The sequence below is a fragment of the Bos grunniens genome, chromosome 18 (assembly GCF_055505025.1).
Source record: "Bos grunniens cultivar Pamir isolate PY7600 chromosome 18, Bosgru_T2T1.0, whole genome shotgun sequence".
Classification (NCBI taxonomy): domain Eukaryota; kingdom Metazoa; phylum Chordata; class Mammalia; order Artiodactyla; family Bovidae; genus Bos; species Bos grunniens.
The window spans coordinates 46088877-46116542 of NC_141182.1; the positions used below are offsets into that span (position 1 = coordinate 46088877).

The 27666-nt window shown below is 54.2% G+C and overlaps 2 protein-coding genes across 3 annotated transcripts; both read left to right on the top strand.

Moving 5' to 3' along the window:
* The first annotated feature begins 2170 nt into the window (after window positions 1–2170).
* HAMP (hepcidin antimicrobial peptide) lies at window positions 2171–3676 on the top strand. The gene is made up of 3 exons (XM_086352252.1): window positions 2171–2363; window positions 3307–3366; window positions 3457–3676. Exons 1-3 carry the CDS (start codon window positions 2277–2279, stop codon window positions 3556–3558), a joined length of 249 nt encoding a protein of 82 aa, XP_086208378.1. The 5' UTR covers window positions 2171–2276; the 3' UTR covers window positions 3559–3676.
* A 5770-nt stretch (window positions 3677–9446) lies between these two features.
* On the top strand, window positions 9447–26182 carry MAG (myelin associated glycoprotein). Of its 2 annotated transcripts, none has more exons than XM_086351958.1 (11): window positions 9447–9849; window positions 11285–11344; window positions 11957–12024; window positions 12181–12549; window positions 14184–14480; window positions 14614–14871; window positions 16369–16629; window positions 23124–23411; window positions 23753–23849; window positions 24596–24695; window positions 25666–26182. In XM_086351958.1, the coding sequence occupies exons 3-11, from the start codon at window positions 11979–11981 to the stop codon at window positions 25828–25830; spliced, it is 1881 nt and encodes a 626-aa protein (XP_086208084.1). In that variant the 5' UTR covers window positions 9447–9849; window positions 11285–11344; window positions 11957–11978; the 3' UTR covers window positions 25831–26182. The 2 variants fall into 2 exon arrangements, with proteins under 2 accessions (XP_086208084.1, XP_086208083.1); XM_086351957.1 differs by having other exon boundaries at window positions 9447–9490.
* Window positions 26183–27666: the final 1484 nt, after the last annotated feature.

Genomic DNA, 27666 nt, shown 5'->3' on the forward strand with positions numbered 1-27666 from the left:
CTGTGCTGTGACCCCTGCCCCTGGTTGATGATGAAACCTGGCCTGAGCTGAGATGATGCAGTGATGCCTGGGGGGTGCTGCTGTGTCTCCCTGTGGGTGAGCATGCAGCCCCCATGCAACTCCAGCCACTCCCAGAATCTAGGTCTGGTCACCTTGCTGAGCTCGCCACCCCGCACCCATCCCAGATATCCCCGGCTGCTTTCTTCCTTCCCTCTGAGAGCCCTGTCTCCTGTCCTGGCCATTTCTCTTTTGGAGAGTGAGGCTGTGTGCAGCTGGGGGAGCCTAACAGATGGCAGGAAACTGTTACTTCCCAGGGTCCCGTGTTTTCATGCTTTGCGAGTGGGCCTTGGCAGCAGTTCAGGGCCAGGAAGAAGAGTTCATTCCTTGGCAGCACCATCCCCAGGCTTGTAGGGTTGTCACTGGGTGGCCCAGGAGTGAGAGAGAGAAGACAGCCAAGGACCTATCTCTGAAGTCACGATCTGCTGTTCCCCTGGGCCGTGAGCACCCTAAGATGGTTCAGGTCATACGTGGCAATGAGATTGCCGCAGCCAGGCATCCTTGGTTCAGCTCCTCTTCCATCGTATGCAGGAAGCCAGCCCTCCAAAGAAAAGCCTGATTTGTAGTGTTTGCCAATGTCTGTGGTGTAAGTACACCCACCAGTGGGGGTTTCAAGGTGCCAACATGATGTTCCCGACTGGAGTTGGGATGCACACAGTGTGCTCATTGAGCCAGTACAAGCGTGGTCTAGCAGACCCACCATGCCCTCCTGTGTTTTCTGGAAGCAGGAAAGCCTGGTGCTGAGGACACAGGACCCAGGCTGGAGGCCCAGCTCTGCCTCTGGATGACCAAGCTTTGGCAGTGTCTTAAATCTTTGCCTTCAGCTCCTCTCCCTAAACAGTGAAAAAGATGAGTCTCTGGACCTCCCTGATGGGAGTCCAGTGGTTAAGAATCCAACTGCCAATGCAGGGGACGTGGGTTTGATCCCCAGTCTGGGAAAGAGTCCACAAGCCACGGGGTGACTTAGCCCATGCTCCATGACTACTGAGCCTGTGCGCTGCAACTACGGAAGCGCACACACTCCAGAGCCCCTGCTGTGTGACAAGAGAAGCCACCGCAACGAGAAGCCCAGGCACCGCAAGGAAGAGTAGCCCGTGTGCAGCAATGAAAGACCCCAGGGCAGCCATAAATAAATAAATAATAAATCTTTAGTTAAAAAGTCTTAGGTGGGCATGGTGGGCTCCTCTCCCAGGAGCAGGGTTTGGGAAGCCGGGGGGTCGGTGGCTGAGAAGGCAGCTAGGGCCCTGAAAGCAGAACAGAGCCCGGGATGGGGCAGGCAGGAGCTGCTCAGAGGCAAGGTCGCACGGGCTGAGTTAACACAGAAATGAGTCAGTGTATCTGTTGGCTTGTGAGGTGCAGTCATCGGGTGTTCGCTGTTACCGTCACCACTGTCCTTTTTGGCCAAAACTTCACAGGAACATTTCCCAGATCCACAGGGCCACGTCTTAAGGTTCTGACCCTTGAGAAACCCCACACGTGTGCTGGGGGCTCCTGTGGACATGAGCTCCTGCACATGGGCATCACGGTGTTCCCTCCCAGGAGCCAACCTCAGTCCAGCGCCACGGTGGTTTACTGAGTGCCTGCTCTGCATGAAGTCCTATCCTAGAGAGTGGTGACCAAGCTGTGAACAAGGTAGTTGACAGAAGAATATTCTCATGGAGCTGACATCCTGGTCAGGGAATTAGTGAACTTAAAAACAAGGAAACACTTGTGTTTAGGAAATGCTGTTCATGAATAACATAAAAGATGGTGGGAGAGTGATGAGGGGCCCGGGAAGTGACAGCCATACTGCTTATGAATGACGAGGTCAGGAACCGTGTGAGGTGGAAGAAACCTTACTCCTGCTCTTCGATCCGTTCTACTGCAGGGGCAAAAGAGGGAATGTTTTTCCTGAAATCAACAAGGTGATGTCATGTCAGGGAAAGTGTCTCCCAGGTGGCTGACTAGAGGCGTGTGTCCGTGGTCGTGTCTGCCCCACCTCCTGGACACACCTCTGTCGGCTGAGGGTGACACAACCCTGTTCCCTGTCACCTCTGTTCCCGCTTATCTCTCCCGCCTTTTCGGCGCCACCACCTTCTTGGAAATGAGTCGGGCCAAAGGGGAGAGGGCTTCGCATCCCCGCCTCCCCCAGGAGGACCCATAAAAGCAACTGTAACTGGGCTCCCAGACACCAGAGCAGGTCCTAGACCTAACGGCAGGACGGCCAGACAGACGGCACAATGGCGCTGAACACACAGATCCGGGCCACCTGCCTTCTGCTCCTTGTCCTGCTCAGCCTGACCAGCGGCTCCGTTCTCCCTCCCCAGGTGAGAGCCCACAGGGCCTGGGGCCCCGGAGGGCAGCCGGAATCGCTACGGCCCCTGGGAGACGACTGCGGAGGGCAGAGGGAGACCCCCAGCATGTGGGCAGAGCTCAGGGCAAGGGAAGGGGGGACAGACAGCTGTTCAGAGCACAGAGATGGGGTACTAAGCGGCAGGGTCTGGGAGCCCTGATCTAATTCCACAGTGATTTACTGAGTGCCTGCTCAGCAGTAAGTCCTGTTCTAGACAGCGGTGACCAAGCTGTAATAGTCTCATGGAGCTTGAATATTCTCATGAATATTCTCATACATCCAGGGCAGGAAACCAGCCAATGAACTTAAAACAAGGAAATACTTGTGTTTAGGAAATGCTATTCCATGAATAACGTAAAAGATGGTGGGAGAGTAATGGTGGGGGTTGGCTATTTTGTGAGAAAATGTTATTTGACCTATTTGGGAGGATAAGAGAAGGGGGCAGCCAGCAGAGACCGAGGTGGGGGCAAGCACGGTGGACCCGAGGAGCAGAGGGCTGGGTGAGTGAAGGAGATGGTAATTGGGGATGAGACCAAGGGGTGGCCGTGCCAAGTCTTATAGGCAAGTGCAGAGGAAGCCCTGCAGGCTTGGGAAAAGGAGAAAGCTGAGATCTGACTGATAACACGTGGGGAATGGGTTGTGAGGGGCAAGATACAGGGTGGGGACAGGCCTCCAGGCCATGGAGGGTCCTATAGAAGAGTGAGCAGCTGCAGAGAGGGGAGGAGACAGATCTGGGATGTTTGCAGACAGGAGAACCGCCTGTGGGAAGGAGAGGAAAGGTCCGAACGAGAGGCCACTCCTGGGACTCCAGCTGGGCCAGGAGATGCCAACCCCTGGGGAGTCACTGCTCCGGGGAGCTAGACTGAGAGCTCTGCCAGTGCCCTGCCATCCTCAGTACCCCCTTTTGCTTTTCACAGACACGACAGCTCACAGACCTCCAAACCAAGGACACAGCTGGAGCGGCAGCTGGCTTGACGGTGAGAGTCCCTGGGACTCCCCTCTGAGCCTCGCCCGCCTTCCCGTGCCTGCGCCCCCTACGCCCAGCTCACTGCCCTTCCTTCCCACAGCCCGTGCTCCAGAGACGGAGACGAGACACCCACTTTCCCATCTGCATCTTCTGCTGTGGCTGCTGTCGTAAAGGCACGTGTGGGATGTGCTGCAGGACATAGACCACCCCCCCAAACCCCCGCCCTCCGTGCCCTCCTCCCTTATTTATTCCTGCTGCCCTCCAACACTCGATGAATAGTCTTGAAATAAAATGGCTGGTTCCAGCTCCTGTTTTCCAAACCAGAGTCTCTGTTGTCTTTGCTCCCTGCCCAGGTCTAGGCCAGAGGCTTGTCTTGGGCCCTGTCTCGGAGGGCCAGTCCTCCTCAGTGGGGTGTGCAGGGTCTGTGTGTACTGGGAGGTCGCAAGGAAGCTTGGTGAAGGATATGTTTTCTCTTCTTCCCCTACTTCAAAAGACCTTGAATTTACTTTGCAACAGCAGGGAGTGAAAGTTCAAGTTTCCTCTTTGGAATCTTCTTAAAAACGGGTAAATTCAGATCCCTAGCAAGGGTTCTCAGAGCAAGATCTGGGGACTCCTCCAGGGCCCCACAAAGTGGAGACAACTAAAGATGCTACCTATCTTTCTCACACTCATTCTCTTGAGAAGAGACTGTGGAGCTCTCCAGAGGCTCCATGACATGTGTTGATCTTATCCTTCTGACAGCTAGCTGATGGTGTGCTCTGTGTCTTGTGCTTTAAAAATGTCCCAGTTTTGGGACTTCCCTGGTGATACAGTGGTTAAGAGTCTGCCCGCCAATCTGGGAGTCTCGGGCTCGATCCTTACTACAGGAACTGGGATCCCACATGCTGTGGGGCAACTAAGCCCAGGCTCCACAAGAAGAGAAGCCACGGCAATGAGAAGGCTGCACATCACAACTACAGAGTAGCCCCCGCTGGCTGCAAGTAGAGAAAGCTCACTCGTAGCAACGAAGAACCAGTGCAGCCAAAAAAATAATAAAAGATAAAAAATACCTAGTTTCAATTTCTAATAGATAAAGCAACTATAGCGATGACTCACGAGAACAAAAGGTTTTTGAAGTTCTCAACAAGTTTTCAGAGTATAAAGGGGTCCTGAGACCAAAAAGTTTGAGAAGCACTGTCCTTCAGGGAGCAGACAGGTGCAGTAAATGAGTGAGGCCTGACGGATTTGTTTCATAGGAGCGTCTTCAGTTGTATGCTCTCAGCTAGGACACGCTTGGCCTAGGACCCATAGGACAATACCATTCACCTCCACAGGGCTTGAATTTCCTCCCTTTCTTCTTGAAAACTGCATTCCTCTCAATTTATGTGATTTGCCCACTTTTGATAGAAGAGGAGATGCAAGATGCATTTCATTATCATCTTAGCCCGTGAGAGCACATCGGCGCTAGCACGATGATAAAGGGCCTCAGCCACTTGGCCTCAGAGTCGTGTAAAGATAGGGACTGGGGAGGCTGGGGGCCCCCTTCAACGAGGGCTGCCAGGCAGGGCTGCCGCACCCACTGGCAGGCCAAACATCACTAGAGCTACTTTTCAAAAGAAGGTGGCGATCCTTATTTTTATGTGAAATTTCCTGATTCCTAAAATCTTGGCAACTGATGAAAGGAATCCAATTTTTTAAAAATCAACACTCTGGGAGCCAAACTAAACCCAGCTGGGAGCCAGATTGGTTCTGCACACCATCAGCTTCTGCCTTGGAAGCCACAAGAGGCTCGTCGTCTGCCAGAAGTTTTCCTAAACAGAGATGGAAGGACTGTGTGGGGAGCTTGGCCGCACCTCTCAGCTGTGGGATTTCTGAGGCGTCCTCGCCCCACTGTGAAACCCCACCTCCTCATCTGTAAAAGGAGAGAAGCTTCTAGAGTCCTCAGTTCTTTGGACTGTCATGATGCTCAGCAACAGAAGAGTGTGAAGCGGTTTTGGAAACCGTCCAATGCCTCATCAACGGGAAGGATTCGTACTGACAGGAGGTGGAGGCCTCTCAGACTCTCCTCATAAATAAATACCCCGGAGGTGTGAAACTCGAAATTGCTGATTGCATTTGATGACACCAGAGCTTTTTGAAAGAATATTTATTTTTATTTATTTATTTGGCTGCACTGGGTGTTAATTGTGATATGCGGAATCTTTGTTGCAGCATGTGGGATCTAGCTCCCTGACCAGGAAGTGAACCTGGGCCCCCTGTATCGGGAGCAAAGAGTCTTAGCCACTGGACCACCAGGGTCATCCCCACACCAGTGCTCTTCTCTCAGCTTAGCCAGTCCTCCAGGTGGTCCTAGTGATGGGAAGCAGAGGTACCCAAACATCAGTGTGCACCCGAATCTCCCAGAAGGCCTAGTGAAAGGCAGACTTGGCAAGTCCAGTGTGGGGCCCTGGAATGAGCATTTCTAACAAGCTCCCAGCTGATACCGCTGCTGCTGGCCTGGGGGCCACACTTCGAAGACTCCTGTTGTTGGCTGACGGCAGAGAGCGCCTCTGGGTTAGACTAAGCACCTGCTCCCAGTCAAGAGCACGTGGACCAAGGGGGTGCAAGGGCTTGATTCTGTCCTAAGATGAGTTTTGCTCAGTCTGTACAGTGTTTTAGGTAAAAATTGGGCAAATACCTAAAGACTGAGATATTTCACATAGAAATCTGAACTCTTGCTGTTACAGACTGAACTAGGTCCGTCTGAAATTTATATGCTGGGGTTTCCCTGGCAGGGCTTTCCTGGTGGCTCAGATGATACAGAGAATCTGCCTGCCATGCGGGAGACCTGGGTTCAATCCCTGGGTTGGGAAGATCCCCTGGAGAAGGGAATGGCTACCCACTCCAGTATTCTGGCCTGGAGAATTCCATGGACTGTATAGTCCATGGGGTCGCAAAGAGTCGGACACGACTGAGTGACTTTCACTCTTTGGCAGTCTGGTAGTTAGAACTCAATTCAGTGCTTTCACTGCTGGGGCCTGGGTTCAACCCTTGGTTGGGAAACTAAGATCTTGCAAGCCATGTGGCCAATAATTAAATTAATTAATTAAATGTAAATGTTGGCATCTTAACCCCCAATGCAATTCTGTGACCTTATTTGGTGATAAGGTCTCTCTTTTTTTTTTTTCTTCTTTTGATTGCTTGGCTCAATATGTGGGGTCTTAGTTCCTGCACCAGGGATCAATCTTAATCACTAGACCATCAGGGATGTCCTTTGATAGAGTCTTTACAAGGACAATCACATTAAAATGAGGTCATTAGGTGGGTCCTAATCCAGTAGCTTTGTTGTGCTAATAAAAAGTGGAAATTTGGACACAGAGACCCACATATAGGAGAACACCATGTGGATGTGGAGACCTCTAGTCTCCAGCATCATGAGACAATTTGTTGCTGTTGTTCAGTGCTAAGTCGTGTCTGATTCTGGCTTCCCTCTCCTTCACTATCTTCTGGAGTTTGCTCAAACTCATGTCCACTGAGTTAGTGATGCCATCCAATCATCTCATCCTCTGTTATCCCCTTCTCATCCTGCCCAATCTTTCCCAGCATCAGGGTCTTTTCCAGTGAGATGGCTCTTTAGCATCAATGGCCAAAGTATTGGAGCTTCAGCATCAGTCCTTCCAATGAACACCCAGGACTGATCTTCTTTAGGATGGACTGGTTGGATCTCCTTGCAGTCCAAGGGACTCTCAAGAGTCTTCTCCAACACACAGTTCAAAAGCATCAGTCTTTTGGCGCTTAGCCTTCTTTATGGTCCAACTCTCACATCCGTACATGACTACTGGTGAAACCATAGCCATGAGACAATAAACTCTATTTTTTAAGCCACCTGATTTATGAGGCTTTGTCACAATCACCCTAGCAAACCTGCCTTTCCTGGAAAGACCTGGTGATTGGGCAGCACTGGTAGATGGATCTGAGTGGCACCTCACCTTTCTGCGGGCACAGGCTCTCAGGTCCCTGAGTCCTCCAGTGGGCTGGGGACCCGGGTGCAGATCTCAGCAATAGCACCCCCTGTGGGACACACTCACCTGTGCAGCCCGCCCCCAGGGACAGCCTTCGGTTCACCCCCAGAGAGATGGTGGACCCCTCAAACTAGACACACAACTCCAACGTGGCTGGTGTTGATGTGGAAGGCTGTGACATCTGAGTCCTCCAAGATCTCCGTGTCCTCCCCCAAAGCCCAAGCACCAGGTCCCTCTCTTCTCTGGGACCCAGGCGTACAGGCCCCACCCCAATCTCAATGGGCCTTTGTCCCTGCCTGGGAAAGGCACGGGCAGAGTCTGACATCATGAAGCCTGAGGTGGGGGTGGGACTCCTCATCCCCCACCGCCCGCCCCCCCCCCGCCCGCCCCTAGGCTTCTCTGACTCCTCACTCCCCAGTCTGGGGATTTCCCCGCCTCGACCCATCCCTGTGCCTCAGGGCGGGGTTCTCCCTTGGGAGAAAGGGCCCTCTCTCCCTCCCTTCCTCCCCACTGCTCTGGCCCGAAGGACAGAAGATGCCCTAGTGTGGCTGAGCAGCTCACGATCAAGCCACTACTACACTTAGGAGACGACAGAGGATGAGATGATTGGATGACATCACAGACTCACTGGACATGAGTTTGGGTAAACTCCAGGAGTCGATGATGAACAGGGAGGACTGGCGTGCTGCAGTCCATGGGGTATCAAAGAGTCAGACATGACTGAGTAACTGAACTGAACTGAACACTTAGTCACACCACCACCAGGCAAAGGTTATGACTGGGCCTGGGGCAGCAGAAGGATCACCATAGAATCTGCACACAGAGGGTCCCCACCCAGCTCAGAGAGTCAGCACAGCCCGGGTTGGGCACCCTCGTGCACCAGGCACTGTGCTAGGGAACATGGGGGTGAACAAGACAGACAGACAGGCGGACAGACAGAAGCCTGAGCTCAGATACCAGTGGGGAAGCAGCTCACTGAGGGTGCAGGTGTGCAAACGAGGTGCTGAGGGCCATGGAAGGACCGGGCAGTATTTAAATATTTTATTTATGGTTGTGCTGGGTCTTCACTGCTGCTCGCGGGCTTTCTCTACTTGAGGTGAGTGGGGGCTACTCTTCATTGTGGAATGAGGGCTTCTCCTTGCCAGTGGCTTCTCTTATTGCAGAGCATGGGCTCTAGAACACAAGCTCAGTAGTTGTGGTACAAGGACGTGGGTGCTCCGTGACGTGTGGGATCTTCCTGGACCAGAGATCGAACCCATGTTTCCTGTGTTGGCAAGCAGATTCTTTTCCACTAAGTCATGAGGGAAGCCCCTGGGGCAGCTTTTAAACAGCGGGGCTCGGCTTGGCGGAGAGGGGCTGGTCAGCAGCAGATCAGGAAGTAGAATGGGGCAGGGGAGTTTCCAGGAGGAAGGAACAGTGCCAAGGCCTCCAGTGAGGGTATTTGAGGAACACACTCGTGCACCCACTCTGTGGTTAGGAAGTTTAACTCAGGAGTCCGTCTGCCCGCAGCGCAGATTGGGAGGAAGCAAAGCCCTGTCCTCCTGAAGGTCATGTTCTCACGGGAGGAAACAGTTAACACATAAAGTCATTTCCAATGGCAAGAAGAGCCTGGAAGAGAATAGACCAGGGTGTGGGCACCAAAGACGACACCCTCTAGGGAGGATGGAGGGGACTAAAGCCGAGAGCGAGCTCTAGAGCCTGCCTCCTTCTGGTCACACTGGCCTCTGTGGCCTCCCGGGCCTAAGATTATTACTAGCATTGCCACCAAGATTCCCCAGAAGCTGAGGACAACACGTTCTGCCTCTCAGCCTGAGACTTCCAGATATGTTAGAGACGCACCCCCGCCCTCCTCCCAGGGACCCAGAACTAGGGTGCGCAGGGATGGAGCGGGGAACGAGTGAGGCAGCCACCCCCAGCCCCTCCAGGAAGGAGCTCGTGGAACCCAGGCGTCAGGCTGCCCAGTTCGCTCTGTGGTGACAAGGGCCCTTTGTGCCCCCCTCCCCCGGGGGCAGGGAGGAGCTGGGCCCTGGAGGCAGGCGGCCCCTGGCACCCGGGGGGAGGGGAGGGGCTGGCGAGTGGGGGCCTAGACCCTGGGAGGCCAGGGGACGGCGAGCAGGGCCGGTGGAGCAGAGGGTGCAGAAGCAAGGGCATCAAGTGAGTACTGCAGCTGAGAGGGCTGGGGACGGGGAGGAGAGCAGAGGACCTGGGTTGAGAGCACAGGGCAGGGTCACCCAAGGCGCGTGCAACGCAGGGCGTTCTGGGCCGTGGATGGTGGCTGTGAGCTGCCACTAATTTAGGATGGGGGAGGGTGCTGCTCAGGACCGCGCTGGGCGTGGGCTGGGATCATGGCACGGACACTGACTGAGCTTTGGGAGCAAACCACAGAGAGAGAGAGAGAATGAGGCACCCTCCTTGGGACCCCTCCGGTGGAGATTCTGCCCTGGGGCTCCTAGGTTTGTGGCAGTTGGGGTGGAAGTGGTCCAGGGCCAGGAGAAGACCGAAAGGATGCCCAGGTAATCAGAGGTCTGTATCCTGCCATCCGGGAGGGGATGGGGGTGGGGGGGTTGAGTGGGCAAGTTGCAGCACTGAGCACACGACAGGGGTGTGTGTGCACAGGCGCGTGCACCTCTCTGAGTGAGCCTTAATCCACGTCAGTGTTTCTCCATCTTTTTTTTAACATCTCACTAAGGAAACCTTTCAGACTTGCTTTTCCTAAACCCACTTCCTCCATGAAATCTTAAGATAATGGATGGACTGTGTTTATGTACCACACAGCCCTTTAGAGAGCCACAAACCATCATAATAACTCAGGCTTTTCTGGACCCCATCCCCAAGAACCAGTTTTCATCCTTATTCAGAATGCATGATCTACACGCTTGGTTCATGAGTCTGGGCCCGTGGCCCTCACCTGTGTCTACCCGCCGTACCTCCCTGCGGCAGACACAAAGATGGCATCTGCCGTGTGTTCTTCGGCATGGGTCTGGGTGGGTCTGGCCACAGCCACACCTCCATGTGTGTGCTGGTCCGAGTGCCTTTGGGAGTGTGCAGTGTGCAGTGTGTGTGCCTGATGGCCATGCCTGTAGCTGTGCAGGGGTGTGGTGGGCAGGAGGGTGAGGTGTGTGTGGGTATCTGCTGCACGTGGGTCCCGGTGCCTGTTGGTGTGTGCAGGGTCCTGAGCAGTGCTGTTGGGGTGAGCCAGCTCCTTCTGGTTTTGTCCAGATCTGTAACATTTCATGCCAGCATTTGCATGTGTCTGACTACATGCATCTGTCCGTGGGAAGACAGTGTCAGAGGCCAAAAAAGCAACCACTTGGAAACTCTGGCTCCAACCCGAGGCGACCCACGGAGCAGCCGGGTGCCAGGGACTCACTAACCCCAGTCCCTGGTCCTTCCTGGCTCCACTCAGAGCCCGGCCAGGCGTTCCCAGCTCTTCTCTCGACCCCACCTACCTCAGAAGCCCCCCAGGACGAGGCGCCCTCACCCTGAGGGAACAGGCCTCTTTTGTAACCGGGCTCTGGCCTCTGGAGGGTGAGGACACCAGGGGCCATCTGTGGGGCGGGAGAGGGCGGCAGGAATTCCCGCGGCATGTTGGGAATGCTGATGCTGTGAAACCCAGTCATTGATGGGGCTGGGTCCCTGCCTGCCACCCCCAGGTCTCAGCCATGGGACAAGTGCTCCCTTGCCCCATTCACACCCCTCGCCTCCCCCCACCCCAAGGCACTGCTGCTCCCCTTGGCTTCCCTGGAGTTCTCCATCATGGCTTGCCACGGGAGGTGACCACAGAGTAGCTTTGAGGCTGTGTGGGAGGGTCTCAAACATCCAGAGGCCATGGGCGACAGAGGCTGTGTGGGCAGCCTGGCAACGGCCACGACTCGTGCTGGATCCTGTGAACGGGGGTGGGGATGTTCGGGCCCCCACTTCCTTGCACCTGTCTGATTCTTGCTCCAGGTTGGCCGGCTGACAGCTGCAAGCGGGACCAGAAGGCATTCCCAACTCAGGGAGACAGAGGTGAGCGGGGAGGGTTCCAACTTCCCTTCCTCCTGGCTTTTCCTGCTTCCTCTTGTTCATCCAAACTTGGCTCTATCCTTACTTTCTGGAGATCCCCAAGGGCATAATGGTGATAAAGATAATTATTAGCACGTCACTAACCATGTAGATATCTTCACCAGCTCAATGGACGTGAATCTGAATAGTGAAGGACAGGGAAGCCCAGCATGCTGCAGTCCATTGGGTTGCAAAGAGTTGGACGTGACTGAGCAACTGAATAACAACAAACCCATGGAGAGTCAGGACAGTTTGGTGGTGAAGTCTACAACCCTGGACAGGCAGACAGGGCTTGAATCCTAGCTCTGCTGCTTGCTGGCTGTGTGACCTTGGGCAAGTTACTCAATCTTGCTGGAGCTCAGCTACAAAAACAGGATAATAATTGCACCTACCTCAAATGAATTTGTATAGTAGAGTACCTCGGGTGGTACATGGTTGATGCCATAGATGTGTCTGTGATCATAAATACTAACAGCAGCAGCAGCTCTCATCTGAACGGGCTGCTTCCCAAAATCTTACCAGAAGTCTTACTTTTCACTTCTCTGGGCCTTCAACACTCTCCTCTCCCCTCTCCAGCTCTGCTCACTTGCTGTACAAAATGATATTCCTCACGGCACTGTCTCTATTTTGGATTATGATTTCAGGTAATAATGCATGGGGATCTGGAGGTTTGTGGGTCCTGGCCCCTGAGCAGGCTGGGGTCCCTGGACCCCTCAGGTGGTGGGAGGTGATGGGAGTGGGGGTTGGGGGCACCTGGGCAGAATGTGTCTCTCAGCCTCAGCGGTCCTGCTCACCCACAGCCTCTCGTGGGGGTCAGTGGGGCGCCTGGATGCCATCGTCCATCTCGGCCTTTGAGGGCACGTGCGTCTCCATCCCCTGCCGCTTCAGCTTCCCTGATGAGCTGCGGCCGGCCGTCGTGCATGGCGTTTGGTACTTCAATAGCCCCTATCCGAAAAACTACCCTCCGGTGGTCTTCAAGTCACGCACGCAGGTGGTGCACGAGAGCTTCCAGGGACGCAGCCGCCTCCTGGGGGACCTGGGCCTGCGCAACTGCACCCTCCTGCTCAGCAACCTAAGCCCCGAGCTGGGCGGCAAATACTACTTTCGAGGGGACCTGGGGGGCTACAACCAGTACACCTTCTCCGAGCACAGCGTCCTGGACATCATCAGTGAGTCTCGGGGGGCTGTGCCGGGGGCGGGGACCATGGGAAACAGGAAGCCCTCCCAGTGCCCTTCTGGGAAGGTCTGGTCGGCAGAACCAAGGACTTGCTAGTTTGGCTGGAGGGAGGGGTGCCAAGCCTCTGGCCCACATGACCAGGCAGATGACAGAAAGGGGCAAAGCAGGGCCCCAAGTTGTATTGTCCTCCCCAGAGGAAAGCAGTGGCTCTTACTTTTCAGAGACACCCGGGAGAAAGACAGTGGGGCTTGGGGATTGCGGTAAGGCCTCTGCATCCCTGTATTACCTGGGCTACTGTAGGCAGTTTGCTGAAATTCTCTGGGCCTTGTTATCCTCTTCTGTAAAATGGGGATAAGAACAGCATTTAAAGTTCAATAAGGGAATAGTTGTCAAGTGCTAAAAACAGTGCCTGGCACATGGAGCCTGGCTCGAGCTAAATGGGGTAGCATGAGAATGCAGGGCCATAGATCTCAGGCAGTCTGAGTTTTTGTTGTTTTGTTTTGTTTTGTGCCATGCCAAGTGGCATGGGGGATCCTAGTTCCCTGACTAGGGATAGAACCCGTATCCCCTGCAGTGGAAGCTTGGAGTCCTAACCACTGAATGGCCAGGAAATTCTCTGAATTTTCAAGGGAAACCAGAACTGTGTGTTTTCAGCATAGGCTGCTACTTCAGATTTTTTTTTTTTTTTTTTTATGTCTTAAGTTTACGCCAAATAAAATGCAGCTCTGGGCCAGTTTGGGCAGAGTAGGGTCCACTGCCTCATTTCTGAGAGGCCCTGAGAGGCATGGAATCCTTAGATTCAGGTTCCCCATCAGCTCTGAGACCATGTGAGGAGCCAGATTATAGCCCTGATGCAGAAAGAGACCCCGCCTCCAACTCCAAACTGCCACAGACAGACAGACACAGCTCCAGGACACACCACACACACGCGCGCGCACACATGTGGAAGGTAAAGCAAAGCAAACATGAGAAGGAGAAAAGTTTCTTGAGGAATATAATATATTGTCTGGGGCACAGAGCTTCCCAGGTTGCAAAGTTGGTAAAGAATCTGCTTGTCAATGAAGGAAGATGCAAGAGATTCAGGTTCCATCCCTGGGTTGGGAAGATCTCCTGGGGGAGGAGATGGCAACCCACTCCTGTATTGTTGCCTGGAAAATTCCATGGACAGAGGAGCCTAGTCGTCTACATAGTCCATGGACTTGCAAAGAGTTGAAAGTGACTGAGCATGCACACATAGGGCACAGATGATGAAGCAAGAGCAACAGGGTTTGAAGCTCAGTTTTATCTGGTACCAGCTGTGGCCTCAGCTTCCTCATCCGTAAAATGAGCAAAATAACATTACTCACCCTCTAGTTTCAGCATGGCTGGAAGGACTGGCAAGTCAAACACCAGTGAAGTACTCAGAACACTATATTGTTGTTTCCATTATTATTACATCCCTCGTTGGATCTGCGGAGGGCTTCTGGGTTAACCGTACCCAGGAGAAGAGCCGGTTGTGGGGAACTCTGCATCCAAGGGCGGGGAGGGAACCAGGCGCCAGGAATGGAGTCCGACAGCGGCCTGCGGGTGAGGGATGGCTGGTGGGCGACGCTGCTTCCTCACCCTCCATCTCCCGGGCTCATGTAGACACCCCCAACATCGTGGTCCCCCCGGAAGTGATGGCTGGCACAGAAGTGGAGGTCAGCTGCATGGTGCCTGACAACTGCCCGGAGCTGCACCCAGAGCTGAGCTGGCTGGGCCACGAGGGGCTCGGTGAGCCGACTGTGCTGGGGCGGCTGCGCGAGGAGGAGGGTACCTGGGTGCAGGTGTCGCTGCTGCACTTTGTGCCCACCAGGGAGACCAACGGCCACCGGCTGGGCTGCCAGGCCTCGTTCCCCAACACTACCCTGCAGTTCGAGGGCTACGCCAGCCTGGACATCAAGTGTGAGCCTGGGTGCGGGCCAGGGGCGGGGCGGAGCGGGGCAGGGTCAGGGTCAGGGAGGGGGCGGGGTCAGGGCCGGGGGCGGGAAATGCGCGAGCGCCCCCTGAAGTCCTGTGTCCTCCCACCACACCGCAGACCCCCCGGTGATCGTGGAGATAAACTCCACCGTGGAGGCCATCGAGGGCTCCCACGTCAGCCTGTTCTGCGGGGCCGACAGCAACCCGCCGCCGTTGCTGACCTGGATGCGGGATGGCACGGTGCTCCGCGAGGCCGTGGCCGAGAGCCTGTCCCTGGAGGTGGACGAAGTGACCCCTGCTGAAGACGGCGTCTACCTCTGCCTGGCTGAGAACACCTACGGCCAGGACAACCGCACCGTAGAGCTCAGCGTCATGTGTGAGTCGCCGCCCTGTGCGCCCCACACACAGGGCACTGGGGAACCAACCTCGCCCAGGGCAGAGCTGGGGGGCGGGGGCTGAGGGTAGCGATGGCGGTCAGGTCCATGCCTGCAGTTGAGATGAAGATGGAGAGGAAGTTTCAGGTTAAAGAGTTCTTTCATTCTTGAACACCTACTGGGCATCTATCTCCTGGCTAGGAGGACATGGAGATAGGAAGAGAGAATCAGAGTTGGTCTCTGCGCACCCAGGAAAGCCTGTTAAATTCAGTTTCCTGGGGGGTAGAGCTGGGCTTGGCCCCAGGAATGTGCATTTTATTATTATTTTTTAAAATATCTGTTTATTTGGCTGTATCATGCGGGCCTAAAATCTCAGGGGCTTCCCAGACGGCTCAATCATAAGAAATCTGCCCACCAATGCAGGAGACATAGGTTTGATCCCTAAGTTGGGAAGATTCCCTGAAGAAGGAAATGGCAACCCACTCCAGTTCCTTCTGGGAGAATCCCACAGACAGAGAGCCTGGTAGGCTACAGTCCATGGGGTCACAAAGAGTCGGACACGACTGAACAAACACAGGTGGGATCTTAGTTCCACAACCAGGGGTCAAACCCATGTCCTTTGCATTGCAAGGTGGATTCTTAACCAGCAGGGAAGCCCTGAAATCTGCATTTTAAAATGAGCCCTATTACAGTTCCAATGGGAGGGCTGAGGGGAACCCAAGCCTGATCCAGCCCCTGTGGGCACCCTGGAACATTATGGGGCTTCAGGAGGAGGGGGCGGGTCAAACAGGATTCTTGGCTGGGAGCCAAGGAGAGGTCATTCATTCATTCATTCGCTCACAAATATTTATTGAGGCAAAGTGCCCAGGACTGGGGATAATAAAAATGGCAGCGCCAGGCAGCGTTTGATTTCCTCAGCAGTTTCTGAGTGCCCTATGCAAATGGTCCTTCCCTAGACATCCCCACAGCTGGCTGCCTCCTCCCGGCCCGCTTCTAGTCTGGAGGGAGCCTTCCCTCCGCATCCTAGTTAAAGCCATAACTACCCTGACTTCCCATCCCACTTTTATTTTTCTCCAAAGAGCTCCTCCCCATCTTGCCAACTATACACTTGATTTCCTTATACAGCACCTGTCCACATGGACAGAGATCTTCATCTGCCTTGTTCAGGCTAAAGCAGTGCATGTCATAGTCTATTCTCAGTGACCCCTTATGAAATCGGGAATATTTTTAAGTCTAGTTTCCAGATTTAAAAAATGGGGCCCCGAAGGGTTAAGACATGGGTCCACACACAGCTGGGAAGGAGTACAGCCGGGACTCAGACACAAGCACCGTGTCTGCAGAATCTCTGTAAACGAGACAGCCAGGCCTGAGGTTACCCGGGCTGTCCTGAGGTGGTGTGTTCCAGTTGGGGTGTTGAGGGTCACATTTAGGGGTGAGAGCTGGCTGGCAGAAGAGGCCCCCCTGGCTTCTGACCACTGGCCCCCTGTCCTGCCCCCTAGATGCACCCTGGAAGCCGATGGTGAACGGGACAGTGGTGGCCGTGGAGGGCGAGACAGTCTCCATCTTGTGCTCCACACAGAGCAACCCGGATCCTATTCTCACCATCTTCAAGGAGAAGCAGATTCTGGCCACGGTTATCTATGAGAGTGAGCTGCAGCTGGAGCTGCCGGCCGTCACCCCTGAGGACGACGGAGAGTACTGGTGTGTGGCCGAGAACCAGTACGGCCAGAGGGCCACCGCCTTCAACCTGTCTGTGGAGTGTGAGTACCCCCCTCCTCGACCCTCTTCCCCTGATGAGAGCAGGTGGGCTTGATTCCTGCCCACCCACCCCTGTGGTGGAGCTCAATGGGGGACACTCAGCATCCCAACCAAGGGTCAGCTTTGCTCCAGCAGATGGGGGTGGGGAAGCTAAATCCACAGCAAGAAAAGGCCCACCTAAGGGACTTTCCTGGCAATCCAGTGGTTAAGACTCCACACTTCCAATGCAGGGGCATGGGTTCAATCCCTGGTTGGGGAACTAAAATCTCACATGCCGTGCAGGTTGGCCAAAAAAAAAAAAAAAGTCCCACCTGAGAATATAATATTCCCACACCCTGGGATGGGCTTTTGACCAAGGATATTTCTGAATCCTGTGGCCACTGCTTCTCTGAAGTGCAGAAGTGTTAGTCCCTCAGTCATGTCCAACTCTTTGCGACCCCATGGACTGTAGTCCACCAGGCTCCTCTGTCCGTGGGATTTCCCAGGCAAGAATACCAGAGTGGGTTTCCATTCCCTTCTCCAGGGGATTTTCCTGACTCAGCGATCAAACTCGGGTCTCCCACACTGCAGGCAGATTCTTTACAGTCTGAGCCACCAGGGAAGCACACATGCATTAACTAAAACAAAAACCGCAACCTCTAACCCTGTGGAGCATCGCTAGGAGTCAGGCACTGCTGGAAGCTCTTGACAGGAACCTACTCTTTCACCTCTTTGACATCCCAGTGAGGGAGATTCTCTTACTGTCCCCAGTTTCCAGAGAAGGAAACTGAGGCCCTTAGGGGTTATGTCACTCACCCCAGGTCACCCAGGCAGAACTGAGATTCAGATGCAGGAGTCTGGTTCCACTCTTCTGTAATGCCCAAAGCTGACCTCATCCTGTGTTATGACATCAGAATACATTGGTCAAGCTGTTGTTATGTGCATGAGCTGTGTGGCTCAGTGGGAGGTGGGGGATAGGACCGAGAGGACGCAAAGCATGTTAACAGATATAGCACAGCCAGAGAGATGAGACGGGTGCAGATAAAAAGCTAACTGTCTCGGGAATGGAGCTCATTGTTCCACTGCCAACCAGTCCCCTTCGTGACCTCCCTTCTCTGGACAGCACTGGCAACACCCCGCTCCCACCCCAGCCATCATTCAGGTCATAGCTCCGAAGTCATGGTTTCCACTTCCCCTCCTCCAGCACCTCCTTCTGGAATGTCGCCTCCATATTTCCATTCTCTCTGCTTCCTCCCCAACCCCAGCCTGGCCTCTGGCACTTGTCTCCAAAGTCACCACTTCCAGACTTACTTATTCCACCTACTGTGGTCCCCACCACACAAGTCTGTTAGAAGGTGTTGAGTACAGTCCATACTCAACAGTCTGCAAGTGGCCACAGTCAATTGTTGTTCAGTTGCTAAGTCGAGTCTGACCCTGCAACCCCATGGATGGCAGCACTTCAGGCTTCCCTGTCCTTCACTAACTCCTGGAGTTTGCTCAAGCTCAAGTCCATTCAGTCAAAGACGCCATCCAACCATCTCATCCTCTGTTGCCCCCTTCTTCTCCTGCCTTCCATCTTTCCCAGCATCAGGGTCTTTTCCAATGAGTCAGCTCTTCACATCAGGTGGCCAAAGTTGGAGCTTCAGCTTCAACATCAGTCCTTCCAGTGAATATTCAGGATTGATTTCCTTTAGGATTGAATGATTTGATCTCCTTGCAGTCCAAGGGACTCTCAAGAGTCTTCTCCAGCACCACATTTCCAAAGCATCAGTTCTTTGGTGCTCAGCCTCCTTTATGGTCCAACTCTCACATCCATACATGACTACTGGATAAACCATTGCTTTGACTATGGCTTTGTCAGCAAAGTGGAGACAGATTATTCCACGGCAATGTGATGGCCATCACTGCTCTGCTGACCTTTCATCTTGGGGACATCTTTCCTCCCAGTTTGCTCCCTCCCAGCATCAATATGTGATATGTGTATGGGTTGTGTATACTCTGCCTTCTTCATACATGCCCCTCCTTCTTCCTCTTGGTCTTCCCCATTATATCTACTTCCTTAATCAGAGCTTCTTAGGTGTAAGAGCCAGAGAACCCCTTGAGAACCTGATGGAAGCCCCTGAATGTACACACAACTGCACTTCATGTACATTTTCAGTCACAGACCATCCTGTCCCATGGACTGTAGCCCATCAGGTTCATCTGTCCATGGAATTCTCCAGACAAGAATACTGGAGTGGGCTACCATTTCCTTCTCCAGGGGATCTTCCCAACAAGGTTTGAACCCTGGTCTCCTGCATTGCAGGCAGATTCTCTACCACCTGAGCCACCAGAGAAGCACAATAAGAGTGGCAGCAGCAAACAACGCTGAAGGGCCTACCCTGAGCCAGGACTGCATCCCCAGCACGTGTTATTGTGGTGGCCTCTTTCTTTTCTTTTAATGTTTTTTTTTTGTTGTTGTAAAAGTCACATAATATAAAACACACTATCTTAACCACATTTAACTGTACAGCTCAGTGGCACTAAGTACATCCATACTGTTGTGCAACTCTCACCATCACCCATCTCCCCAATTTTTCACCTTCCTAAACTGAAGCTCTGTCCCCATTAAACACTAAGTCCCCATCCCCCTCCCTGGTCACCTCTTGAAGCAGCTGCATATTGTCATCATCTCCCTTCACTGAGGAGAAACGGAAGGACAGAATTCCCCAAGGCCATGCAGTTGGGAGGCTGGCCAGTGTCAAGATTCTTCTGGACCCTGTCTGTCCAGTTCGTAAACCTCTGGCTGTTTCAGTTCCCCTGAAGTCCCTGGAACCCAAGGACTCAAGGCCTTCAATGTGCCAGAGGGGACAAGCAGCTGTGCCCCCAACCCCCACTCCTGCTGAGCCCGTCGCTGGGCTCCGAGGTCTGGGTCACAGTGCTTGCACTCTGGGAGTCCAGCCCCAGGTTGCTGGGCAGAGCTATCCCTCAGTCCCCTCTCTGTCCCCAAAGTCTGTGTCTCCTAGTACTGGGGCTTCCATGCTCGCTGACAACGGTGGGTGCTCCTGAGGAGGGGGTCTCAGCAGGGGACCTGCAGGGCGCTCACCCTCACTGAGATCTTGTGACGAGCAGGTCCAAGCCCTTTGCACATATTGACCTGTTTCGTTCTCACAGCAATGTGACTGGGGGTAGGGATCGCTTGTCACCCCAGTTTGATATGAAGAAGTGGAAGTGTTACTGGTGTCTAGCTCCTGACAGAGCTGAATGGACTTGGGTCTGAATCCAAGCTCTGTTTCCGTCTTGCTGTGTGATCCCAGACGAGTGACTTCACCTTTGCTGAGCTCTGATTCTCTTCTCTGAAAAATGGGTGTGACAGTATCTTACACTAAGGAGCCCACGTGCCCTGTAAGTCTTAGACACCCTCTTAATTTCCCACTCATCTCCCTGAACTCCTGGCTGGATGGATATCCACTGCCTTCCTGCTGCCAAGGCATTGCTCACATGCGCCCTCTGCTGGAATAGTTCTATGTACATGCGTGCGTGTTCAGTCGCTTTGCTGCTGCTGCAAAGTCGCTTCAGTCGTGTCCGACTCTGTGCGACCCCATAGACGGCAGCCCACCAGGCTCCCCGGTCCCTGGGATTCTCCAGGCAAGAATACTGGAGTGAGTTGCCATTTCCTTCTCCAGTGCATGAAAGTGAAAAGTGAAAGTGAAGTCGCTCAGTCGTGCCCGGCTCAGTCGCTTTATCTAATCCTAAATCCCTAGATGGGATGTTAAGCTTTCTTTTCAACACACTCGTACTCCCACTTCAGAGTGTATTCTCCGTAGCCCCTGTCAAGTCAAGCACCCATTACCCCTGTTTGCACAGAAGAGAAGTCCATCTTGTAGGTCCAGGAAGCTGAGTGGCCTGGTTCGGGCCACCAGCCAGTAGATGGCAGAGCTGGAATTCAAGCCAAAGCTGTCTCACGCCCCGAACCTCCCATCTTTTGTGGGACCTGGGGTTTGTCTAGTATCAGTCAGGGTTTCACAGGTCTCGGGGCTGCCGGCAACTCTGCAAAGATGCTGAGCACACTGCAGGGTGTCAGCATTCCCGCAGCCCCGTCACAGCTGTACTAGCGGTACAGTCTAGAATGAAAAGGTTTTTACTTTTTAAAATAATCACTGTCAGTTCAGGTTGGTCATTACTAATTTACTCTGTGGTGTGTTAATTCGTTAATACTATAGTAAGCATCGGGCTTCCCTGGTGGCTAAGTGGTAAAGAATCCCCCTGCTAATGCAGGAGACGTAGGTTCAGTCCCTGGTTTGGAAAGATCCCCTGGAGAAGGAAGTGGCAACCCACTACAATATTCTTGCCTGGGAAATCCCATGGAGGGAGGAGACAGGCAGGCAGGCTATAGTCCATGGGGTCCCAAAAGATTTGGACGTGACTTAATAACTAAACAACAACATAGCAAGCATATACATGTCTACCTAAGCAGAATTTGGACTATTTAACTTTTGATTTACTAGACTTAGAGATATGTACCCATTCCAAATGGAATGATCCCTATTGCAAATACCCAAGTCTCATGGCTCCCTGCCCCATCACTGTTACCTGCATATTCTTTTTGGATGGAAATTGAAGGTCAGACTAGAGTGAGCAGAGGTGAGTGCCAAACTCTCAGAAGGAAAGAGAACATAGATTAAAAAGCAGCATTCAATGTTCTATTATAATTTCATATTGGGAAATGAAAGGGGAAAAACCATCCCGGTATCACTTCTTTTTTTCTTTTTTAATTTAAATTTATCCAGTATCACTTTTGTAATTCAAATGGCAGCAAAGGTCAACAAAATTATCTTGAGTGGAGGGTGGTGTCTGGTGTGTCCTATGAGGGAGGGAGGGTCAGGACGCAGGGTCTCTGGGGAGTGAGTGGGGGCATCTGCAGGATGGCCAGGAGGCGGAGCTGGCTGAACTCAGTCTCTCATCCCATGAGTCTTCCCAGAGCTCCTGCCAGGTGAAAGGGATGTTCTGGAAACCTTCCTGTGGTTAAGACTCTGAGCTTCCACTGCAAGGGGCATGGGTTTGATACCTGGTCAGGGGATTAAGATCCCGCATGCTTCTCAGTGTAGCAACAAGAGAAAAAAGAAAAGGATATTCTAACAGTGGGGACAGAGTGGAGACAGAGCAAGTACTTGTCTGGATGGAAATAAGAGAGCAGTCACATCGGTATGTAACCCCAGTAGACGTAAGTGCTGAGGAGCAAACCCGAGTGAATGGTTAGTGCAGCGAGGTGCCGCTTACATGGTGTGGTCAGAGAAAGAGCGTGGTCTGCACAGAGGCTGCCTGGAGTGAGGGTGTGAGCACTGCAGGTGTCAGGGAAGTGCTCAAGGCTGAGGGAGAAACGGAAGACTCTGGGTGTGGGAAAAAGTTCCACGAGTATGAGAAACAGCAAGGAGGCTGGTGTGGCCAGAAGAGAGTGAGCCAGAGTGAAAGCAGAAGATCTGAGTGTGGCCAAGTCCTGCAGGGCCTTGCAGACCAAGGCAAAGTATTGGGGTTTTATTCTAAGTGACACAGGAAGCAGTTGGAGGGGGTGAGTTTAAGCAGGGAGTGCCGTGATCTGATTTATTTATTTATATTATAATGATCACTTTTAAAGATTTTATTTCAGTTTTTTTTTGTTTAAATTGTATTTATTTTTGGTTGTGCTGGGCTTCCGTTGCTGCATGGGCTTTTCTCTAGTTGCGGTGCCTGGGCTTCTCATGGAGGTGGCTTCTCCTGTTGCAGGACCACAGGCCCTAGGGCGCACAGGCTTCAGTAGCTACAGCATGTGAGCTTTGTAGTTGCAGGTCTGGGCTCTAGAGAACACAGTAGTTGTGGAGCACAGGCTTAGTTGCTCCGTGGCACGCGGGATCTTCCCGGGTGAGGGATCGAACCCGTGTTTCCTGCATTGGCAGGTGGATTCTTTACCACTGAGCCACCAGGGAAGCCCCTCATGTTTTTAAAATATATATTTATTTATTTGGCTGGGCCAGGTCTTAGTTGCAACACTCGAGATCTTCACTGCAGCATGTGAGATGTTTTCGTTACAGCACATGGGATCTAGCTCCTAACCAGGGATTGAACCTGGCCCCCTGCATTGTGAGTGCAGGGTCTTAGCCACTGGACCACCAGGGAAGTCTCTATGATCTGATTTATATTTTACAAAGTGAGCAGCATTGGAGAGGGCATTAGAGAGAGTGTGGGGTGTCCCTGGTGGTTCAGTGGTAAAGAATCTGCTGGCAATGCAGAAAATGCAGGAGACATAGGTTCAGTCCCTGGGTCGGGAAGATCCCCTGGAGGAGGGCATGGCTACCCACTCCAGGATTCTTGCCTGGAGAATCCCACGGACAGAGGAGCCTGGCGGGCTTCAGTCCACGGGGTCTCAAAGAGTCGGACGTGACTGAAATGGCTGAGTGAGCACACACAAGAGAGGGTGCAGGGGGCACAGCCAGCTCATCTCAGCCCAGAAGCCCCTAAGTCCCCATCTCCAGCCTACCAGGTCTTGGTCTTGCCCCCACAGTCGCTCCTGTGATCCTATTGGAGTCCCACTGTGCGGCAGCCCGTGACACAGTGCAGTGCCTCTGTGTGGTGAAAGCCAACCCAGAGCCCTCCGTGGCCTTCGAGCTGCCCTTGCGCAACGTGACGGTGAACGAGACAGAGCGCGAGTTCGTGTACTCAGAGCGCAGCGGCCTCCTGCTCACCAGCATCCTGACGCTGCGGGGGCAGGCCCAGGCCCCACCCCGGGTCATCTGCACCTCCCACAACCTCTACGGCACCAAGAGCTTGGAGCTGCCCTTCCAGGGAGCCCGTGAGTGATGTGGCCTGGGGCTGGGAGTCAGGGAACAGATGGGACCCCCGTTGGATCTAAGCTCCCCTCGCCCAGGCTGATTATCGGGCGCTGAGCAATGGTCCGGCTATGCCGTTGATCGAATGGTCAAGATGTGCTTTCCAGCCAGTTAGGAGAGGCTGCCCCAAGCCTGCTGACACTTCGCGGGCCCCTCCAACAGCTCAACTGACCAGTCAGTGCAAGGGTGTGCCTGCTGTGTAAACATGTTCACTCCCGCCCCTGCCCTAGCCCGTCTCCTAAGAACCCTGGTGTCCTCCTCCCACCAGCAGCCCTGAGGGCACCTGGGTCTTCTCTTTCCTCAGACCGCCTCATGTGGGCCAAGATCGGGCCTGTGGGAGCCGTGGTGGCCTTTGCCATCCTAATCGCCATTGTGTGCTACATCACCCAGACGCGCAGAAAGTGAGTGGGCTGAGCTGGAGTGTAGTGGGGTGGAAGGGCGGGGGGTGGGTGCAGGAAGCCTCCAGGGGCAGGGCAGGGCAGACCAGTTGGAGGCTGGGCGTGGGTAACAGAGGGCGGGTTCCGCTGTGAGAATTCAGCTGGGTGGAGGACAGTGGACTCCGGCTAACAGGAGCAGGTCAGGTCACAGGTGTCGGTGCCTGGATGGGACCCTTCCCACCAGTCATCACGGGTGCCCCACATTCTCTGCTGTCTCCTCCTGCCCCTCCCTTGTGATGTGGAGAGCCAGTACCCTGGCTTGCGGGCACAGCATCAGCCACAGTGGGTTCCAGAAACTCCAACAACTACACATAATCTGTGGTATCAGTAAACGCTCCCCAGTCCCAAGTCACACCCGCCTGCTGCTGTTTCTCTTCCTTGTGTCACACACCCATCAGCACTCCCGACAAGGAATTAATCTCCCCATTCCGCATCCTGGCAGCCAGGGGGTACAGATGGCCCCAGAGAACCGAGAGGAGCCAGGCAGGGGTCCTGAAGGTGGCAGAGACTGGGGCCCAGGGGTGGCTCGTCTTCAGCCATGAAGCAGGAGAGGGATGGGCTAGGATGGATGGGAAGAGGCTGCTCACCGAAGCGGCTGCCCACCCCATCTTAGAGATTGGGCCAAACTCCTAAGGTAGAGGGAACTGCAGACAGAGAGAGGAGTAGGGAACCCAAAAGTCGCACTGGGGCTGACATGTCCTGCCCTGCAGAAAGAACGTGACGGAAAGCCCCAGCTTCTCGGGGGCAGACAACCCCCCGGTCGTGTTCAGCAGCGACTTCCGCATCTCCGGGGCGCCGGAGAAATATGAGGTGAGGCCAGAGCCCCGTGGCGCCAAGCTGGCTGGAGATCCTGGGTGCCGGGGACACTGAGGGCCTGGGAGGGGCCTGGGAGGCCCTGGGTGGAGGGGGAGCTGGCCCCAAAGAAAGGGAGGAAAGGATCTGCTGAGCCTGGCTCGGCCCTGGGCTGGGACAGGGCGCTCAGGCTGAGGCTGCAAGCGGGGCTGTAGAGTTCGGGGCCCACGAGAAGCCCTGACCCTCCCTGCCTGGGTCTATGACTGCATTTCCTTCTCCAATAGTCCAGAGAGGTCTCTACCCTGGAATGAGCACCCCAGGAGGTAGGTTCCGGGGGCCTCAGTGTGCCCACCTCTGGGCCCGTGTTGGGCCTCGGGGTTGGCGGGCATGTGTGTGCGTCCCCGTCAGGCGTCCAGGTTGGTCCCCAGTTGAGTGTGGCCTTGCCCAGCAGCCCCTGGCCTTGTCTGTTCTGTCCCACTACTGCTCCCGTCTGTCTGTCTGTGGCCACTGTCCTGTGTGCGTGTGTGTCTGAAGGAGGGAGGTCAAGGATGGCAGGCGTGATGGGGAAGCTGAAGTTGCACCTGGAGGATGTCCCAGATTGAGGAGGGACCACACCAGACCCGAACCTGCCGAGCCAGGCACTTACAACAACTGGGAAAAGTGGCTTCCCGACAGGTGGCTTCCATCTAGAAAGGCGTTATGGGTTGAATTGGGTGCCCCGCAAATTCCCAGGTTGATGAAGTTTTCTCGGGGACAGTGAATTTGTGGGCAGCTTTCAGGCTTAGCAGCGAGGAGGTTGTTTTGTGTAGGGGGCACTGGTGCAGGCAGGGCTCCCAAGAGCAACCCAGGACCATGGGGTCGGCTGGGTGGGTGGTCCTTGAGGAAGGAGGCTCACACATGCTCTAGAGCCATGGGTGTGCCAGCAACCCAGCATCTGCAGCTGGGAAAGGTGGGACAGGACCGCCTAATGGGTTGGCTCCCTTCATAGAGTGAGAGGCGCCTGGGATCAGAGAGGAGGCTGCTGGGTCTTCGGGGAGAACCCCCGGAGCTGGACCTGAGCTATTCTCACTCGGACCTGGGAAAACGACCCACCAAGGACAGCTATACCCTGACGGAGGAGCTAGCCGAGTATGCTGAAATCCGCGTCAAGTGAGGGAGCTGGGGGCACCCTGTGCGGTCACCCACCCCCTCCAAGACCCTCACTGGCCCCCACTGGCTGTGGGCTCCCTTCCTCCCCAAAGTCGTGGGGGCTGGGGCAGGGAAGGGCTGGGGCAGGTGACGGAGAGCTCTGGGCCTGGCCTCCCTCTCCTTCCCAGCTGCCCCCCGCCCGCCAGCACCCCACCCCCACCTTGTGGCTTCCCTCTAACCTCCTTTAACCTCATCTGTCTGGAGGGGAGCTCTGTCTGTCCATGTTATTTATTGCTACCCCTTGCCTGGTCTCCTGCCCCCACACCTGGCCCCAGGACCTGTATGGAGGGATGTGAAATAAATGCCCTGAAACCAAATACCCACCTAGTTCCTGATGATTTCTGACCCATCCTTGGGAAGCCTGCCACTCACCTCCTTGCCTTCCCCCTGAGTCCTCTGGGATTCTAGCCTGGCACCCAGGCCAGCCATTCTTAAGTTGTTCCTGCTCTAATCTGGCAGCTGTGGGCTGGGTTTGGTCCACAGGAGGTCATGTTTGACTGCTGGGTGATTTCACCTAACAACCCTCATTCCTGCTTGTGCCACAGTCAGAGTAACCAATAGCCCAAGGCTCCCACTTCCGTACCACCGTGTCTCACTGACAGAGATGGCGGCTGCTTCTTCGGAAGGAGCCTGGCTCCCGATTTGCCACAGTGCCCACCATTCCCCGGTCCCCCACCCGGTTGGCTTCACTCACTGACTTTCCCCCCTGCCCCCTGTGGGTCCCAGGGGGACCCCGGGTCTCAGTGTTTCCTGAGCCTGTATCAGCTTGACTGCCATGCCTCACATTTATGCTGCATTCTGCAGCTTCAATCTTTCTTTTTAAGTGAAGTATTTATTTTGGTTGCTCCATGTCGTTTGTGAGATCTTAGTTTCCCCCACCAGGGATCAAATTCTAGCCCCAGAAGTGAAAGCCCTGCATCTTAACCACTGGACCACCAGGAAATTCTCAATCTTTCAAACCTCATTTGAATCAAGAAATATCCATCAGGCACCAGCTGTGTATTGAACCCCTTTAGGAAGCTCAGGCTATCCTGGGAAGGGAACCCCCACCTCTTGTAGGACAACCCTGTGAGAACTCTGGGGCTCCGAGAAGCCCTGTGATTTTTCCCAGGGTCCCAGAGCCAGGAAATGGTGTGGCCAGACCCTGGACTCAAGTCTTCTTGAAGTTAAAGAAGGCCAGACTCTCTAGCATGAATTGTTATCAACAACTAACATTTTTGCTGAGTGCTTACTATGTGCCCCATGATTCTACCTGGTTTACATGAATTAATCTCCATCCACCTTCCCTGACGACTCTGACAATTGTTCTCCAAGTGGGGTCTTGGCACTACCAGCATCAGCCTTACCTGGGCACCTGCCAAAAAGGCAGATTCTCAGGCCATACCCAAGCCTAGCAGTCTGTGTTTTCATGACTCTTCCTGGTGGAGAAGGGCATGGCAACCCATTCCAGTATTCCTGCCTGGAGAGTCCATGAACAGAGGCGCCTGGTGAGCTACAATGCACAGATCTGCAAAGAGTCCGACACGACTGAGTGACTCAGCATGCACGTACACATCTGGTGATTCTTGTGCACTGATGTGGAGAATCTGGAGGAGCCGAGGCAATGAGGTGACATGACTTCCCTGAGGGCCCCCAGCGGAGGACTGTGCAGCCCCGACTTGAGCACCCACCTGGGACCTGGCCCTAGAGTCCCACCCCCTCCCCTGCACTGACCATTGTACAGCACTGCCGTTTCAGGGAGAAGCAGCAGGAGCTTGTGAGTATGAAGGTGCCGAAGGGGCAGTAAGAATAGAGCTTCAGG

Bases quoted from the DNA above. Each gene is read 5' to 3' on its own strand.
- HAMP (XM_086352252.1), top strand. From the start codon at position 2,277: ATGGCGCTGAACACACAGATCCGGGCCACCTGCCTTCTGCTCCTTGTC. The intron at 2,364-3,306 runs GTGAGAGCCCAC...TGCTTTTCACAG, and splicing joins GCTCCGTTCTCCCTCCCCAG to ACACGACAGCTCACAGACCT. The intron at 3,367-3,456 runs GTGAGAGTCCCT...TCCTTCCCACAG, and splicing joins GAGCGGCAGCTGGCTTGACG to CCCGTGCTCCAGAGACGGAG.
- MAG (XM_086351958.1), top strand. From the start codon at position 11,979: ATGATATTCCTCACGGCACTGTCTCTATTTTGGATTATGATTTCAG. The intron at 16,630-23,123 runs GTGAGTACCCCC...TTGCCCCCACAG, and splicing joins CTTCAACCTGTCTGTGGAGT to TCGCTCCTGTGATCCTATTG. The intron at 23,850-24,595 runs GTGAGTGGGCTG...CCTGCCCTGCAG, and splicing joins ATCACCCAGACGCGCAGAAA to AAAGAACGTGACGGAAAGCC.